This window comes from Pyxicephalus adspersus, chromosome 2, assembly GCF_032062135.1.
Source record: "Pyxicephalus adspersus chromosome 2, UCB_Pads_2.0, whole genome shotgun sequence".
NCBI classification, from domain to species: Eukaryota; Metazoa; Chordata; class Amphibia; order Anura; family Pyxicephalidae; genus Pyxicephalus; species Pyxicephalus adspersus.
The window spans coordinates 150176806-150189668 of record NC_092859.1 but is presented as its reverse complement, the minus strand read 5'-3'; the positions used below and the strand labels follow the sequence as shown (position 1 = coordinate 150189668).

General features: G+C 39.8%; 1 protein-coding gene across 1 annotated transcript in view; it reads left to right on the top strand.

The window, feature by feature from the left end:
* The window catches only part of ADGRA2 (adhesion G protein-coupled receptor A2), a 139072-nt gene extending 126235 nt beyond the window's left edge, over positions 1-12837 (top strand). The window contains exons 9-19 of the mRNA XM_072402773.1: positions 87-279; positions 1594-1743; positions 2917-3078; positions 3647-3865; positions 5306-5495; positions 6913-7121; positions 7212-7339; positions 7772-7895; positions 9634-9779; positions 10112-10201; positions 10280-12837. Coding sequence (XP_072258874.1) covers positions 87-279; positions 1594-1743; positions 2917-3078; positions 3647-3865; positions 5306-5495; positions 6913-7121; positions 7212-7339; positions 7772-7895; positions 9634-9779; positions 10112-10201; positions 10280-11489 — 2821 coding nt within the window. The 3' untranslated portion in view covers positions 11490-12837. The remainder of the gene's footprint in view (positions 1-86; positions 280-1593; positions 1744-2916; positions 3079-3646; positions 3866-5305; positions 5496-6912; positions 7122-7211; positions 7340-7771; positions 7896-9633; positions 9780-10111; positions 10202-10279) is intronic.
* Positions 12838-12863: the final 26 nt, after the last annotated feature.

Sequence of the window (12863 nt, the reverse complement as noted above, 5' to 3'; positions counted from 1 at the left end):
TTTACATTAAAAGCTGGTAATACCAATCCCTCTTTCCTTACCCTCCAAGATTTACCATGAAATAATTGTAACTTTTTTCCATATAGGTGGCCTCGCACTCTGGCGGGAATTACTGCCTATCAGCCTTGTTTGCAATATCCTTTTACGACTATCACCCATAATGGCATTGGACAGAAAGCTTCCCGTCGTTGTGATCGATCAGGGCATTGGGACGAAGGCGATTACTCTAACTGCCTGTATACTAATGATCTCACTAGGATTCTTTATACCTTTGTGCTGGTAAGTAAAATAAATAGTGATTATTACCACATTGCTGGGCATTGTAGACTGTTTTCAGTATTGCCTTATATTCTATTGATTTATTCACTATGCTAGTTAGCTTTAATATCCATTGGCTGCTTCAATACTTAGTGTAGTCAATGGAGTCTCTGGTCAGATCTCTCTGAATGGTCAACTACATACACCTGCCTTAGCCATAATTAAGGATATTCACTCTTCCCATTGGGTCTTTCATTTATTCCACACTACAGAGTGCAATAGACAAAGTTTTAGACAGGAAACAGAAAGTGGATTTACCTAAACCTTTTCATGGGAAATGAATTGTTTAAATGAAATTGTATTCCCAATGGCACTTAGTTGTGTAACCCTACAACAGAGGTTGGAACTTGAGTCGCGCGACTTGGACTCGAGTCTGACATAAGTTGTCTAATGAATAATTTGCATCTCAACTTGTTGGGTATTCTCCAGTGACTTGTAACTGGACTTGTGACTTGCTTTCTCTGCTGACAGCTGAAGGGGACAGGGAGGAAGGCAGTGAGACTTCTGTAACTCTGCCTTCCTTCCCACCTTTCTTGCATTCTAAGTCCAACGCTTTCTTCTCTGACAGCTGAATAGGGCGGGGAGGAGGGTGGTGTTACAGAAGCCTCACTGCCTTCCTCCCTTTCCCCTTCAGCTGTCAGAGGAGAAAGCCGTGGACTTAGAATGCAGAACAGGATCATAGCTTTGTTTCTACATGGGGACAAATGGGGATAAATGTAGTGACTTGACATGGGACTCAACTTGGAAGAAATCTTGGTGACTTGAGACTTGACTTGGGACTCGGTGTCAATGACTTGAGACTCAACTTGGACTAGAACGGGGATGACTTAGTCCACCCTCTGCCATACAAGCTACAAGTACACTTTATGTCCACTTCCCAGCAGAAGTTACACAACTTTCCTGAACTTCCCAATTGGTTGAAGATTACACATAGTTTTCTGGCTCTGTGTTATTCCTGGACCAATCACCAACCTCAATCACTATAAAAAAAGAGGAATAAAACGGAGGAATATGTTCTTCTATATCAAGAAAATACAGGGTAATTTTTTCACTCCCAACGGTTAAATGGTAAGGGAATATAAAAATGGGAGCTTGTGTTAGAGCAGTGGACATGAAAACCAATTCAGCAAAGCACAGGTATGCTTAGGTCTTGCTAAGCTGGATGTCAATCCTCCAAGGTGAGCCCAACCTGGAAGATCATTGTTCTGTATGTTTTACATTCTACATTATAGTGATGTATACCTTGCACAAATGTACAATAATTCTGTCTTTCAGATGCCCATTAACGCGTCCAATGTCCTAACTCTGGCTCAGCAATTACGAATGTACACTGCAGAGGCGTCCAGCTTCACAGATATGATGGATGTCATCTACGTGGCTAAAATGATGGAGAAGTTTGTTGATTTGGTTGATCAAGTCAAAGATGTAAGGATAACCTATACTGACCTTTACATTGGTTAATTGGTTGGGACTTTTTTTCTAAACAGTTTGACCTTCATGTATATATATATTGTGGTAGAATCAAATATGTGATGCCAAATTTGAAAGATATTTGACGTCATATACCTCAATTTTCCCTGGAAAACAGAGTAAAGGGCCATGATGGGGGCTGATAGTAATTATGTTGTTGAAGGGTTGCAGCATCTTTTTTGGGATCTAGGCCCTGAGTGTCCTGGAAGGAATGGGTGGGCCAGGCACTCCATCCCTCTTCCAGGTTACTGATAATAAAAAGGCAGCTGACTGAATCGGGGAGTTTCAGCCTGAGACCAGGTGATGAGTCTGTGTGCAGCCTGTATGTTGGGAGAGCCCAGGAGGTCTACCAAAGTTTAGGTCCAAGGGTCCAATAGCAAGAGAGCCCGGAGACTATTTTGTTTTTTTTATTGTCATTCACTAATGACATTTATCGCCAAAATCCCCCTAATGTGAGGGAAAACCCTGGAAAATTGCTTTGTGTTGGAGTTTTTTTGTAAGTAAGAAGGTAGAGCACCCCCAAATTGAACTTAAAGGGCCTGATTTATTAAAGCTCTCCAAGACTGGAGAAATTACACTTTAAGCAGTAAATCTGGGTGATCCAGAAAACATGGAACAGATCTGGTTCAGGATTAAAAACATTTGCTAACAAAACCCAAATGACTTTCAAGAAATCCATTCCAGATTTGCTGGATCACCCAGCTTCACTGATAAAAGTGTATTCTCTCCAGCCTTGGAGAGCTTTATTAAATCAGGGCCAAACCCCTGCAATGAGTGCATTTGAAGCTAATCCATCACAATATATATATATATATATATATATATATATATATCAAGAAATAAATAAATAAAGGAATGTGAAAAAAACACTTAATATGCTGATCGATATACTGATGCAACTATTGCAGTTGTAACCTTGCATAGTTATATGGATTTGTCATAACATAATAACCTCCGGTCTAATACAATGATTCTTAACCTTTTCAATGTTTGGGCTCCAACTGTCAAAGTCATTTTACAGGAAATAAATTATTTTTTCATCTTCTATTAGTGATTTCCACCAGAACCAGTAACATTATGTACTGAAGGTTGTGATACAATGAGCTAAGGATATTGTTCTTCTTTCAGCTGGCAGATGTGATGCTGGAGATGGCCAGTAACATGATGTTGGTGGATGACCATACCTTGTGGTTGGCCCAGGTGGAAGATAAAGCCTGCAGCAGCATTGTCCAGACAGTGGAGAAGATTGCAAACCTGACAGTCAGCAGTAACTCCCAGGACCTCTCTGTGGTATAGACTCTTTACTCAAAAGTTTGTGTGTTCAGGATTTTACATAGCAAATAAAACATTCCCAGACTCTTAGATTGTAAGCTCTTTGGGGCAGGGTCCTCTCCTGCTTCTGTGTCACTGTCTGTATCTGTCCATCATTTGCAACCCCTATTTATTGTACAGTGCTGCGTAATATGTTGGCGCTATATAAATACTATTTAATAATAATAATACAAATTCATCATCGATTAAGTATTAGAAAAACAACGTGGAGAATGTGAAGTGTTTCAGCTGCAGAAACTGTAAAGTTCTGACTCTTCTGTACTCTGTTGATAACAAAACAATTAGGTTTTGGATAAAATTACATTTTACCTACAGTATAATGTGCAGGGGGACCAAAGATCTGACTGTGCTTCGATCACAAAACTAGTTAAACATAATTAGAAATGCTGTGGCAGGTAATATTTTCATCTAAGGATGTACTTAACATTCCTATTGTTGTTCTTTTGTTTTTTTTCTTGACTTATCAACATGCCATTCTATCTTTTGATTCTAATTATGCAACTATGTTCATCCTTTATACTGGTAGAGTACACGGAACATTGCGTTGGAGGCCTTCCTTATCAAGCCCAATAGCTTTGTTGGTTTAAGCTGCACAGCGTACCAGAGGAAGGAAGGAGGACGCGGTGGCCACAGGCAGGACAGAGAGAGGAAAGAACATGACACCAATACGCATACTGACCAAAGGCTGAAGCTTCGTTGTACCACCGGACAAACAAATGTCTCCTTAGGAAACTTTCACATCAAGGTAACTACTGAATGCAACTACAACAGCAGAACTGGACCAGTCTTGGGTTTTACCAGTTACATTGCAATATAAAATATCATTAGGTTCTCATATCTCTTATCTCTTATTGTGTGTTGCTATCCATGGAAACAGATTTGGGTGAACTTCTCATTTCTAGTTGTGTCTCAGTGATGGGAAATTAGCTGAAATCTAGTTTAGCTGTATACAGTTCTACTGTGATGCATTGTCCATCTTCCTGGGGTCATGTCACCATGCAACCAAAGTGAATTCAGCTGGTCTTTAGTAAAGGACAGCTGGATGAGCAGTGCCAACAAGTGGATATTCATTAGGTATTTGCAACGACATGGAAATAGATATTTATTCTGAGCATGCATACAGATATTTGATGTTAAAAAAAAGGAATGGCCCTTGGATTTTGTTGGCGTCACATCTTTATGATGTCCATCTTTATGGAGAAAGAAGGAATGTTGCATCTTGTGGGAGATACTCTACGCAAGTGTGGGAATTCCTAAACAAAACTAAACCTGGCCAATTACCTCTCACATTCTATCCTTCCTCTTCTGAATGATCTTTGGACATCTCAATCGGCCATGCCGGGATGAGCTGCGCATGTGTAGCTCAGCTTTATGCCAGAAAAACTGAGTGATCAGACAGGAAAGTCACACTATTGCAGAAGAGACATTGCCTGTCCCTTTCTCCAATAATGACGTGCCTGATTATACAAACTTTAAAGCTTAATCTGCTTATATTTTGCCTTACCTCATTCCTAATTTCCACCTTATGCAATATGCTAATAAATGTATTAAATAAATCTGTTTTTGTAAGATAACTAATGTTAGACACCATCCTTAGTTCTTTGTGCTTCATAATGCAATGCAGGCCAATCATGCCCACATATGATGCTGACACTCCATGATTAAAGGACCTGAAATCCAATGAATTAAAAGGGTCTGGATAAAGTCAGTAAGCCTGGGGAGCAAAGGGCTGGATGATGTTAGGTGTCTATCAACCAGGAAATAAAATGGGCCGTATCTGACTTGTTGCAGTAAGTAAGTAATTTCAGTAGAGGAGAGGAGTCTGTACAACTGTGCAAGATGGAAGGTAAGGATTGCTATGAAACCCGAGTTACATTTTCACTTCAGTCTGCAGCTATCTATTATTTTATTTCAAAGAATTTCCAATATTCTAATGTTGCCTTGTATATTTAGTATATATATAGGTAGTGACCACAGAACCCATAGTATGCACACTTGGGATTGTCATGTGAGATACGTCTTTCTTTCCTAAGTGATCCTTAAGTCAGTACAGTTTAAGATTGAGATTGCAAGAAAATTTTATATTGCGTAGTTAGGTTGTAAGGAGTCCAGAGAAAGACTGATATTTTATTGGAAAGTTCTATATGTAACTTGGTAATTAAACCATTTTGCCTCTTCCTTCCAGAACAGTCTCGCCCTGGCCTCAGTCCAGCTTCCTCGAAGCCTCTTTGCTTCATCCTCATCCCCGGCCTGCAAGCTTCAGGTCCTGGCCTTCAGGAATGGAAAGCTGTTCAGAAGTGTAGGAAACTCCTCTCGATTAGCAGAAGATGGGAAACGGAGAAGCATATCTACTCCGGTCATCTTTGTGGGAACAGGTAAGTAAATAATAGGAATGAAAAATGAAAACTGGAGCTAAAATGGAGCTTTAGAACCAGACACCATGCTATGAACAATAGGACATTACAGATCCTCAATGGATTGTTCAATATATCCACATACTCCCTTTGCTGGTATAAACAGTATTAGGGGCAACATAAAGAGCAATATCTTAAAAGAAAGTATCCTAAGAACCCATACCCTCATCATTTGGCTCCCATACCCAAAAATTCAGAGATCCCAAACCCTCATCATTTGTTTCCTAAACTAAAGAATTCGGGGACCCATACCCTCATCATTTGGCTCCTATAACCAAAAATCAGATATCCCATAACCTCCTCATTTGGTTCCTATATTCAAAAATTTAGAGACCCATACCCTCATCATTTGGTTCCTATATTCAAAAATTCGGAGACCCCATAACTTCATCATTTAGCTCCCATACCCAAAAATTCAGGAATCCCATACCCTCACCATTTGGTTCCTAAACCCAAAAATTCAAAGACCCAATCCCTCATCATTTGGTTCCTATACCCAAGAATTCACAGATCCTATACCCTCATCATTTGGTTTTTAAACCCCAAAAAATCAGAGATCCCATAATCTCATCATTTGGTTCCTATACCCAAAAAATTAGAGAACCATAGCCTCATCATTTGGTTCCTATATTCAAAAATTAAGGGATCCCATAACCTCGTCATTCGGCTCCCATACCCAAAAATTCAGAGATCCCATACCCTCATCATTTGGCTCCTATACCCAAAAATTATTAGATCCCATACCCTCATCCTTTGGTTTCCATACCCAAGAATTCACAGATCCCATACCCTCATCATACCCAAAAATTCAGGAATCCCATACCCTCATCATTTGGTTCTTAAACCCAAAAAATCAGAGATCTCATAACCTCATCATTTGGTTCCTATACTCAAAACATTAGAGACCCATAGCCCCATCATTTGGTTCCTATATTCAAAAATTCAGAGACCCATACCCTTATCATTTGGTTCCTATATTCAAACATTCAGAGATCCCATAACATCGTCATTTGGCTCCCATACCCAAAAATTCAGAGATCCCATACCCTTATCATTTGGTTTCTATACCCAAGAATTCACAGATCCCAAACCCTCATTATTTGGTTCTTAAACCCAAAACTTAAGAGATCACATATCCTGATAATTAGGTTCCTATACCTGAAAATTCAGAGGTCCCATAACCTCATCGCTTGGTTCCTATACCCAAAAAAGGGTATGAGACCTCTGATTAGGAAACACAATGATCACTTAGTAACAACTTACAACTTCACTTTCTTTAGATCTCTTTTCTCCAGCTCTGTTCAATCACTCCTACCAAATATGTTAAAAAAATCCTAAACAATAAAATTGAATTCATGTTTTCAATAAAATCCACCAGGTGGTTGTGAAATTGGTAACCTCACCGATGCTGTCACTGTGACTCTTCGACACCTGGTCAACGGATCTGACCCTCTCCCTGCCCACTGGAATTTTAAAGCTCTGGAAGGGTATGGAGGTTGGAGCTCTGAGGGCTGCCAAGTCCTGGCAGAGGAGACAAATATAACCAGCATGCAGTGTCTACAACTCAACAACTTTGCCATCCTGACGGTAAGAGACGTTACCCATTTTCATTTGGATTTCAGTGTTACTATTGATGGCAGAGAACCTGTTTTTATTTTTTGTATTTGTTCTCAACAGGAGTTGAACACTTTCTCACAGTCTACCCAGAATGGCACAGAGCTCCTTCATCCCATCATCTACACCTGCACAGCTGTGCTTTTGATTTGCCTTTTCTCAACCATTATTACCTATATTGCAAACCACAGGTAGGTTCAGGGTGGTGTCACCAGACAGACATGTTTTTTGCAAGCATTCCCCCATCAGTTGCATGTTATTATATTATATATAAAGATAACACCGAACAGATAGTTGTCAGATAAAAAGATCACAAGAATATATATATATATATTATGTAAGGTGAGAAATAATAATGATATATTAACTGTGTTCTCCCCTTCCTCTTTTAGCCGAGCGTGCCACCCACCACTTTTCAGTAACTACCCGGCTGTTTTGGAGTTTTTACTGAAAAGTTGGGTCACAATACAGGGGCCACCACCCACCTACAGCTTACTCCCTCTCAGCTTAAAAAAAACTTTAGGGAGAATTCCGTAATAATAATAATCATTGTAGTAATTGTCATTCATAACTAGTTCATGTAATGGTATTTTATGCTTTCTGGGTTTGTGTTTTTCTCCCAGTTCCATCCAGATCTCGCGGAAGGGCTGGCATATGCTGCTGAATCTCTGCTTCCACATTGCCATGACATCAGCCGTGTTTGCTGGAGGAATTACACTCAGTGGATACCTGATTGTGTGCCAGGCTGTAAGTTTTCTCATTACGATAACTTTATGGCTTTTTATACATTTCTACACATAAATAAAGGGTGATACATAACATTGCTAAAGAATCATCCAATGGTGGACAATTGTTTTTTAATGATGGAATGATTTATGCCACCCTACTATTAAGCTACTACTGCCCAAACACAACCACCTTAGGGTCTATTTATGAAGAAGTGGCAGATGACAAATTACTACTTCTTCGCTCACCTTTTTCCTTTGATCACTACCTTTAATGGTCAGATTTTTAAAATGGCAATAATTTTTCCTTTTTTTTTGCATTCAAATGCATGACTTTCAGAAGAAATCTTTTGCTAACACAGCTGAGACTGAGCTCTTCTGCACCCTTTGTAACTCTTTAAGGACCAAGACAAACTCTGCAGCTGTTTCTTTTTGCAAATTAAAGCACAGCTTGCTCCAGAAATTAATTTTTTTTGTGAATAACTCACAGTGAGGATTTTATACCGTAACTGACACCACGCTACCTAATAATATGTTGAGACAGACATCTGTCCTAATTGCTTGTATTAAAATAATGAACCTGTTCTGACTTACATACAACTTCAACTTAAGAACAAACCTACAGTCCCTATCTCTTATGTAACCTGGGGACTACCCACCTATTTGCATTATGAAAACAGAAAAAGTGTTGATCAAGATGTATGAAACAAATAGCCCCATGAGATTCTCTATCCAAGAACACAGGAGTCCCGCGACTGTGCTCATAAATGAATCCAGCCGTGAGAATCTTCCTGTAATTTCCTCGAACTTTTGATGGGTCAGCAAAATCGGTTCGCCAAAGTTTTGCGGACCCATTGGAAGATCCAGGAAATTTTTGTGAGACTGGCAGAGGCCTTCTCACTCTTCCTCACAAAGTGGCAAACATTTTCCAGGCAACCATATAAATATAGTGGTATTTTCTGGAATAAAAGTGTCAATTCTGTAAATCCTGCATTTTAGCTGATCGCTACTTTTATAAATGGGGAGAAAAATTATGTTATTTTTGTAAAATTTTTTTGTTGAACAGCCTGTTTGTTTCTTTATACATAGATAGGCTCCTTAGGCTCATCGCACATGTATGTATTTATGTGTATGCATTATTGCGCATACACTGCAACATACAGTGCATGTGTTATATTTTCGACATTGCCATTCACAGTGTAACCAAGCACATATGACCTTCACCACATAACAGAGCGCAAATGTTACAAAATAAGTGTATACGTTAAATACTTTATAATACGTTATAATACGTTCTTCCAGTGTGTTGAGACTCATGAAAACACCATTTAGGAGATTTAGGAGACTTCTTTAACACAATATACACAAAAAAAAAACTTGCATAGGTGTCAATATACTCCAAATCACTGTGGGTCTGATTTATTAAAGCACTCCAAGGCTGGAAAGGATACAATTTCATCAGTGAAGCTAGGTAATCCAGAAACCTGGAATGGATTTCTTAAAAATTATTTGCTATTTGTTAGCAAATTACGTCAATCCTGCACCAGATCCATTCCAGATTAGCTGGATCAGCCAGCTTCACCGATGAAAGTGTTTCCTCTCCAGCCTTGGAGAGCTTTAATAAATCAGCCCCTATGTGTAGATTTGGATAGTAGAAATGGATCCAGATGGTCTTTGTTCACCAAATCCTGACATTTGCACTATAAAGTTTTGATTACGGAAAGAAAGACTTATAACCGGACTCTTGTGTTTGCTCTCAGGTCAGCGTCATCCTGCATTACTCTTCATTGTCCACCCTTCTGTGGATGGTTCTAAAGGCCAGAGTTATCTACAAAGAGCTGACCCATAAGCCACAACCACAGCAGGAAGGAGAGGCCGTTCAGACGCCCAACAGACCTATGCTCAGGTAACTGATAATCATGGCATTTGCTTTATTTCCTTACCAATACGTCAAATAAACCCAGTTATGAGAGCACTTCTTGATGGTACTTTGTGTCTACTTCTTTCCCTGGTAATGCTTCTCTTTTTCTGATGGGGAATGGCAAATGCTTGGATGTTGTTTGCTGATATAGAGAAACATAAGACATGTGGAATGTTATGTGGCCATCCTGTACAGAACAATGGGATTGTGTAGACCTTGGCCTTCCGATATGTTACGCTGCACATGCAGTAGATATTTCTTCTCTTTCTTCATAGTGCTTCTGCATGCTCATACACTTTTCTATGTGTTCTTCACAGTTTTTACCTGATTGCTGGAGGAATTCCCCTTATCATTTGTGGGATCACGGCTGCTGTGAACATTAACAACTACAGGGACAACAGTCCTTAGTAAGTTTCCTTTCATTTGCAAAGTAGATTTATCAAGTGTCTGATTGGTTTACACTAACATTTAATTTTCTCTCTCAGCTGCTGCTTGGTATGGAGGCCAAGTCTCGCTGCGTTTTATGTTCCAGCGGCAATTATTCTGCTGATCACCTGGATCTACTTTCTCTGTGCTGGGATCAATTTAAAGCATCAACCCGTGGAGCAGAAGGATATCGGAGAGCCCAGCGATCCTCAGCAATCACAGAGTGGAATAAGCCACCTCTTGAGTGATTCCACCTCCATCTCCGTCACCATTAACTCAGCAGCCCCACCAGATGTGGACGCCATCTATTCCCTGGAGGTGCAGTTCTGGTCCCTGGTTATTGTCCATGTGTTGTACATCATCCTTTGGATTTTTGGAGCCTTTGCTGTGTCACAAGTATGGTATCTGAATATAATCTTCAGTTGCCTTTATGGGGTGACAGCCGTTGCCCTGGGGTTGTTTATTTTCATTCACCATTGCATACGACGTCAGGATGTTCAGCGTTCTTGCTGCCCGTTATACGCAGAAACTTTGCCCATTCAAGCGTATGTACAGACCAGTTCTCCGGTAGATGACACACCGCCAGTTTTTATTGGGTGTAACCCTGATGGCAACCATTCCGTAAAGTCATCATCATCCCCAAGTAACAGCAGTAACTCTAATACAGGACCTTGCAAAATCACCAACTTGCAGGTGGCTCAGAATCAAGCAGAAAGCTGCCCACCCAAGCCAACTAGCTCTGAAGAAAGTGAGCCTACCAATAACAAAATTGTGACTGCCCAAAGCCGGTATACGAACAACCTGCACAGTCGCAGGAACCATAAAAGCAGAACTAAGCAATACCGGGAAGGGAAGCACCATAGGTTAAAGGTGCTCCGTGGACCCTCTTCGGATTTGCCTTCCAGTGAGAGTGGCAGCATCCACAACAGTCATTCCGAAAGCTATCATAGTAAGAATAGCCCATTAAACAATGGCAGGACAGGGGTAGTAGCTAGGGATCCAGAGGGGGCTCTTACACAGTCGGAAGGGAGTGACAGCAGTGGGCACCAGGCTCAGGACTTTGCCAAGGCACAGCGAAAAAGTGCCAGCCGGGACAATCTTAAACAAGCAAACAGCATGGAAAGGGAGAACAAACGGAGGTCTTATCCACTTAATACAGGCAACCAAAATGGTGTCCTAAAAGGTAGCAAGTATGACATCAACCTTGCAACTACAGAGAGCACTACAGTAATGAAAACAGGGCTCTGGAAGAGTGAAACTACTGTGTAGTTTGTGTGTAAGTACAGATGGCATGAGCCATACGTGTCTTAACCCAGATGCCAACACATGCTAGGAATAAGGGGCTCTCCCCAGTAACACGTGATGATAGATTGGTTGGTGGAGATGGCTGAGACCAGTAATAATACCCAGAAAATAAAGTGCATTGTGTGTTTGTGTACTGACAGTGTAATGCTGAAAGCATGATTACAACATTGTGCAAATGTAACAAACTGAGAAACGCGTGCCTTAGTGTGAAATCTCTTTTCTGGAAAAATTCATCTTCAATGACCTCCTTGGATTGATCTATCATATGATTCGTCTTGGACCAAGGCTCGCTCGACGAGGACAGCAGTCATCTGATAATCATGTGACTCGTGTCGTTGATGACTTTCCATAATCCCAATGCTGTTTTCAGAATTCCTGAACTTCTCCAGTACCAAAAAGAACTTAAAAGCCTAGCTTCATTTCTTAAATCAGGTGACTAAACATGCCTCTGGTGGTCTGTTTCTAATCCGACACACACGTGCCTTATAAGCTTCTCTGTTTTCCACATTAAGCACTTTTAAAATAATTTCTACTCCAAGGCATTTGTGGAATAATGCACTTATCCAGACCTTCTGTCACTCCATCCCTGTTCATTGCACCTTCGTCCACCATCCGCACCACATGCTTCATTTATCACCTCATTTCTGACTTTAATGTGTCTTTAGAGGATTAATGTTTTGTACCGCGTGTTCTGAAATAGGCCATATTATTGTAACAGGCAGAAAATGATCCTCAGAATATAACACTTGGTACTGTCAATAGCGATCGCCAGAAAGACTGCTTTTGACCCACAAAGTTCGGTATTTTTTTATATTTTTACATCATTACGACAATCGCAGAAAATGTTTTAACGAAATTCACTTTTGCATGGTATATGTGATAATGTATTTTTTAAATTTATTATTTCAGAGGGAAATGTCTATTTTTCAAATATGGAATTATATTGTATATTGTATAGACAGATCAGGATCGCTTTTGGAGACCTGTGTAAATTTCCATATCAGTATTAACCTTTATGTCAATGCATGAAAGTGCATCTTGTATACCGTATAAAAAAAATGTTGTATATGTAATGTTTATACATAGGATTTCACAGAGGGATGATTATGTAATGTGAAATGATAATGTTTGAGTCCTAAAAAGGATCATTGTTATATATATATGGGAGGGGAATCTTCTAACAGCAAGAAATCATCATTTTTATATATATGGGAGGTGGAATTTTCAAACAGCCAGAAATCATTATTTTCATATATATATATGGGAGGGGAATCTTTAAACAGCCAGAAATCATCCATATATATATATATATATATATATATATATATATGTGGGAGG